Source organism: Priapulus caudatus, unplaced genomic scaffold (assembly GCF_000485595.1).
Source record: "Priapulus caudatus unplaced genomic scaffold, Priapulus_caudatus-5.0.1 Scaffold3782, whole genome shotgun sequence".
Taxonomy (NCBI): Eukaryota; Metazoa; Priapulida; class Priapulimorpha; order Priapulimorphida; family Priapulidae; genus Priapulus; species Priapulus caudatus.
In genome coordinates this window covers 1-5,803 of record NW_014580843.1, presented here as the reverse complement: position 1 = coordinate 5,803, position 5,803 = coordinate 1, and the positions used below count along the sequence as shown (strand labels likewise).

Genomic DNA, 5,803 nt, shown 5'->3' with positions numbered 1-5,803 from the left:
CTGGCTAGCCGTAATAGTTCTGTGTTTAGCTGAACCTGTGATGTATTCACTATTCAAGGTGCATTTGTGGTTGTGACTTGTGAGTTGTGATTATCATGTTAGTCTGTCAGTCTGATGAATAACTGTCTTGAATATTGACTGTTGTGTCTGTGTGTGTCTGTGTGTGTGTGTGCGTGCGTGCGTGCGTGCGTGCGTGCGTGTGACGTGTGTGTGGTGTGTGCGCGCCCCGCGAGTGTGTATTAGCTACTGTGCGTGTGTGTACATTTGAGGAAACAGCCCTGGAAAAAAGTCGCCCTGGAAAGTGGAAAAAGAGCCCTGGAAAATGAAAAAGTAGCCCCCGAAATTTTGGGGGGGTTTGCAAAAAGAGCCCCGGAAAGAAAGAAATTAATTTTTTCACTGCCCCCTAGCCCTTATTCATTCACATACCAAAAATGAGCAAAATCCATTGAACCTGAACTGACTAATGGCAATTCCCATTTTTGCCCAAAAAATGCCGTGGCTCGAAAGTACGTCGACTGGCGTGCTTCAAAATAGGACGTTTAATATGGGAGCATAGCAGTAACAACTATACCCAATTTCAAACATGTGGGCAAAACGGTTCCTGAGTTATCGTTGACCGTAGCGAAATGTTGACGGACGGACGGACGAACGGACGTACGACAACCCATGGCAATAGCTCAGCTTGACGATATCAAGGTGAGCTAAAAAGCATGGAAAACCAGAGATGCCGATTGGGAAGCCTTCCAAAGGGAATGTGAAAGGAACCTAAACAAGAGCCGCAGAGCGTCTGGGCTCATCTGGGGTCTGTTGCTACGGTTATAAGCGTAAAATTTCAGTCGTGCGTAATGACACATTTGTTAGGCGCAGATATGCAGATACGCAGTTGCGTACACTGCATGTAGATTTCTCTCTTTCTCGAGGCTGTAGCGCTGCCAGACGAGGCTGTGCGACTGATTCTATACAGATGTCTGATTGTCTAGCATGACCGTTTCGTTGAGCTAGCAAGGCGGTAACGTTTTTATATAACTTCACATAAATGTCTATACTATATGTTAATTCGGGTGGCACTCCGGCAGCCCATGTTTATACTATGTTAACTCGGGTTTCCCAGCATGGGCCAGCGATGGTAGAAAATTATGAAAAATTGCTCTAAAAAGCTGCTTGTCCGCCGGACAAGCTACCGGACAGATCTACTTGTCATCCGTGGAAATGGACAAGTACGGACAAACGGATAGCCCTTATTTCGAACACTGGGATGGTATCAGGAACCTTCCCGAAGGAATGTTCGTTGGGATCGTTATGAAAGTTGCCACGAGATGGCGCGTACGTTCGAGTGTCTTAAGATTGAAGATGGAAACTCCCATCGTACATAGTAGCAACAACTATTTGCAAGACAGAATAGGTATTAGGTAAGCACTCATCCATTTACCTACGCAAGCCTACAGGCCGAAATAGAGAGCTGCCACCTGTAACTAATTAACGCAGGCAAAAACTACACAGTACTATCACCGCCACATGCACTGGCAGTGGCCACTGGCAGTGGCATATATGTTACATGTAACACACTGACACTGACAGTACAGAATGTCATAGAAATTATACGATTTAAGGAGCATAAACCTTCTTCAACCAAATTTAGCTTTTGAAATTTCACTGTGACATTGTAGCCTCATACGTCCAGGCATGTATAGATTCTACTAGCAAACCCGGCAGTCAAATTCTTTCTAACAGTAAACAAATCCATGTTTAACCATCCCCTTGAAGGTCAAAAGGTTATCCGACACTTACTCTTCGCACGTCAGCGGAAAGCACATTTCATGGTCCTTTCAATAAAGCCATAAAAATGCTAGGTCACCGCTGAAACAAAAAGGTTTTCCAATCGCTCCGTCAGACCATGTCCTCAGAAAATGTCTAAAATCTGCCCTGTGCCCCATTGACCTTTGACCTGTGACCTCCAATTTCGGCATAGTGATGGCTTTTCCTACCATGATGCTATACACCGACTATCACGAGCCTAGGTCGAGCCGTTGAGATTTGTGCCACAATTCTGCATTTCCTCCCTATACCTTAAGTTAAGGAGGGAATGTTCCCCCTTCTTTTACACCTCTTGACCTTTGACCTTTGACGCCCAGCTTCGACATCCCAACTCGTTTTCGGATTACCCCCCTCACATCCCGAATATCGTGACCGTACGTCGAGCGGTTAAGATTTGTGTCCAACTGTTGACGGACGGACGCATGGACGGACGGCCGGACGGACGCATGGACGATCATGCAATTCTGCAAGCAGCATCTGCCTATGTCAGATGAGCTAATAAATTAACGACAAAATACTCTCCTTATGAGGATGCTGAAACATTGGAGAGGTCTATAGTGGAGGCCCTTGCAGAGGCGGGAACAAAAGCTATAGGTGGAACGTCAGGCAAAGCAGGGGTGAGGAAGGATAGAACTTGGTTTGACCAAAGCTGTAAAAACGCGAGACAAGAGTGACAGGAGGCCAACAGAAGGTACAGAAAAATACGAAAACTAGAATTCGAAGGGGAACAAGTAAACGAAGAGGAATTAAGACTGGCTAGGCAAGTATATTAGGAGTCCAGAGATAAAGAGACTTTACTCTAATATAGACGTTTTATCGGCAGGGTGGAGAAGAAATACCAATTTTGCATTAAAGATATTGTCAATGAAATCTTGTAAAACGAACCAGACGAGTGTGACACCACAGACTGTTTGTGTCTATATAATATGCTATATAATAGCCAAACCCTACCTAATTTGCATAATTTTTTTTTTAATATCAACACCCCTAGCCCTTATTCATTCACATACCAAAAACGATCAAAATCCGTTGAACCTGAACTGACTAATGGCAATTCCCATTTTTGCAAAAAAATTGTCGTGGCTCGAAAGTACGTTGACTGGCGTGCTTCAAAATAGGACGTTTAATATGGGAGCATAGCAGTAACAACTATACCCAATTTCAAACATGTGGGCCAAACGGTTCCGGAGTTATCATTGACCGTAGCGAAACGTTGACAGACGGACGTACGACGGACGACAACGGACAGCGACTCACGTACACACGCGTTCACGCGCTCACGCACACACGATAAAAAAAAATCGTGAGCCCCCTTAGGCCTTTGCCCCCCCCCCAATCCAAAACTGCTTCCGGCGCGCCTGTAATATATATAGAACGCGTCTTTGTATATATAGAAGCGAAAATTTTAATAACAGAACTAATGAGAAACCCATATTCACACATTTCCCGTCCCGGAGCATAGGTCCTACTTTTTTCCGCACGTTCCGGAGACCCCCCTCTCGCAAACATGTCCAGTTCCAGAGCATCATGCTTTCCAGCAAACCCTAGTTCCGGAGACCCGCATTTTGATGTGCTGAGTTAATACCGGAGAACCCCCTATTCCATCTCTCAAGTGGCACATACCTACCCTATTTTGTAGGGAGTGCTCCCCCCTGGGGGTCCTACTCTCACCTTAATCCTATTGTCTATCAGCGGAAAATCGCTGAGATAGACTGGATCCACGTACTCGACGTGCCGGACCGCTGCGCACTCGCATGTGACGGACAGTTCTGCGCAGAGAACTTCACGCCAGTCTAGATTCTGCATGTATATGCAGTAACCTTTCCGGTCGCGGGGTAATCGGATATCCTTTCGCAGTTCATCACGAGGTTGTTAGAGATTTTGCGCGCGCACACACACATACACACACGTGCGCGCACACACACACATGCACACAAGTGCGCGCGCACTCACACGTGCAGCCCCCCCCCCCACCACCACATGTGCTCACATAAAACACACAATCTATAGGTACATACCAACATGTGACGTTTGTATTTATGACAATAGATGTACTGAAAGAAATGACAATTTTGAAAAAATTTCCCCAAAAAAAACATTACATAACCTATACATGCAACATTACACCAATACATGACACGTGACGTATCACGCCACAGGCGTTCTTGTAATGATATCTGAATATATTCTAGGCTCTCTAATCTCACCGACAGTGGATTGGCCAGCCGCTATCCAGATAGTATACAGAGATCAGTAATGTCATTTATATACTTCACAATACTCTACTATAAGCTATGAAGGACGGAGCGATATCGCGATAGCGCGATATCGCGGCAGGCAGCAGGATTGTTTTAGACGATGTGATACTGTCATGCTATACGATTTGATGTAAGTCCTAGTTTCTGTATTCGCCCTGCATAGATGCGTGTATCACTCGCTCGGTTTTGAGTGAGTGCGCCGGTGTCTAGTCAGTGAACTGCGGGTAGCAAACTTGCATCCACACTTGTCGCACGCATACGGCCTCTCTCCCGTGTGAGTGCGCATGTGTGGCTTAAGCATACCGAACGTAGAACACTTATATTCACATCTTTCACACGCAAATGGTTTCTCTCCTGTGTGAGTGCGCATGTGTACTTTGAGAATACGAAGGGTAGCATATCTGTGATCACATATATCGCACACATATGGCTTTTCTCCCGTGTGAGTGCGCATGTGGTCCTTGAGGTTACCGAGGGTAGTATTTCTGTGATCACATATATCGCACACATACAGCTTTTCTCCTGAGTGAGTGCGCATGTGTTTCTTGAGTCTACCAGACGTCATACACATGTATTCACAAGTGTCACATGCAAATGGCTTCTCTCCCCTGTGAGTGTGCATGTGCACCTTGAGACTACCGAGGGTCGTATATCTGTGTTCACATATATCGCACGCATACGGCTTTTCTCCCGTGTGAGTGCGCATGTGTAGCTTGAGTCTACCAGGCGTCCTACACATGTACGCACACGTGTCGCACGCATACGGCTTTTCTCCAGTGTGTATACGCATGTGTCTCTTGAGATTACCGCAGTTCCTAAACTTGTATTCACAAGTGTTGCACGCAAATGGCTTCTCTCCCGTGTGAGTGCGTATGTGTCCCTTGAGATTACCGAGGGTAGTATATCTGTGATCACATATATTGCACACATACGGCTTTTCTCCTGTGTGAGTGCGCATGTGTTTCTTGAGCTCAGTGGAAAGCCTACACATGTATTCACAAGTGTCACATGCAAATGGCTTCTCTCCCGTGTGATTGTGCATGTGCACCTTGAGACTACCGAGGGTCGTATATCTGTGTTCACATATATCGCACGCATACGGCTTTTCTCCCGTGTGAGTGCGCATGTGTAGCTTGAGTCTACCAGGCGTCCTACACATGTACGCACACGTGTCGCACGCATACGGCTTTTCTCCAGTGTGTATACGCATGTGTCTCTTGAGATCACTGCGGTTTCTAAACTTGTATTCACAAGTGTCACACGCAAATGGCTTCTCTCCCGTGTGAGTGAACATGTGATTCTTAAAACGATCTAGCTTGGAGCTGGCGTATCCACACACATCACACAGGTGGGAATTCTCTCCTCCTGGACGTGGCATATCTGAACGAGAAGGCTCCATCAGACAGATCGCTTTGTGGGATTTCGAGCCTCTTGCTTACGCTCTCCTGCTGGGGAAAAGATGTTGAAATAAATATCATCATTGACGCACTGCAACACTGCATGTCACTGCCTCGGACGTAACAAGGTATGCTACAAAGATGGGGCCATGGCTACAAACACACCAGTGGTACAGTTATGCTGGAGATGGATCAACACTGCAGATCGCAGTAGAAAAAGCCTCAAAATTGCAACTAGCTAAATAGGAAGGGAGAGAATTCCAATATGAAATGACAGAGACAAAGACATGCGTCTAAACAAAGGAATTGCTCCGACCTGTGATTGGAGGATAA

The 5,803-nt window shown here is 46.0% G+C and overlaps 1 protein-coding gene across 1 annotated transcript in view; it reads right to left on the bottom strand.

Moving 5' to 3' along the window:
- Positions 1-5,451, bottom strand: part of LOC106819596 (zinc finger protein 271-like) — a 12,914-nt gene extending 7,463 nt beyond the window's left edge. Inside the window, exons 1-4 of the mRNA XM_014824207.1 lie at positions 5,258-5,451; positions 4,954-5,128; positions 4,377-4,785; positions 3,487-3,584 (exon numbers count right to left, since the gene is read on the bottom strand). Of these exons, the coding sequence (XP_014679693.1) occupies positions 3,487-3,584; positions 4,377-4,785; positions 4,954-5,128; positions 5,258-5,451 (876 nt within the window). The remainder of the gene's footprint in view (positions 1-3,486; positions 3,585-4,376; positions 4,786-4,953; positions 5,129-5,257) is intronic.
- Positions 5,452-5,803: the final 352 nt, after the last annotated feature.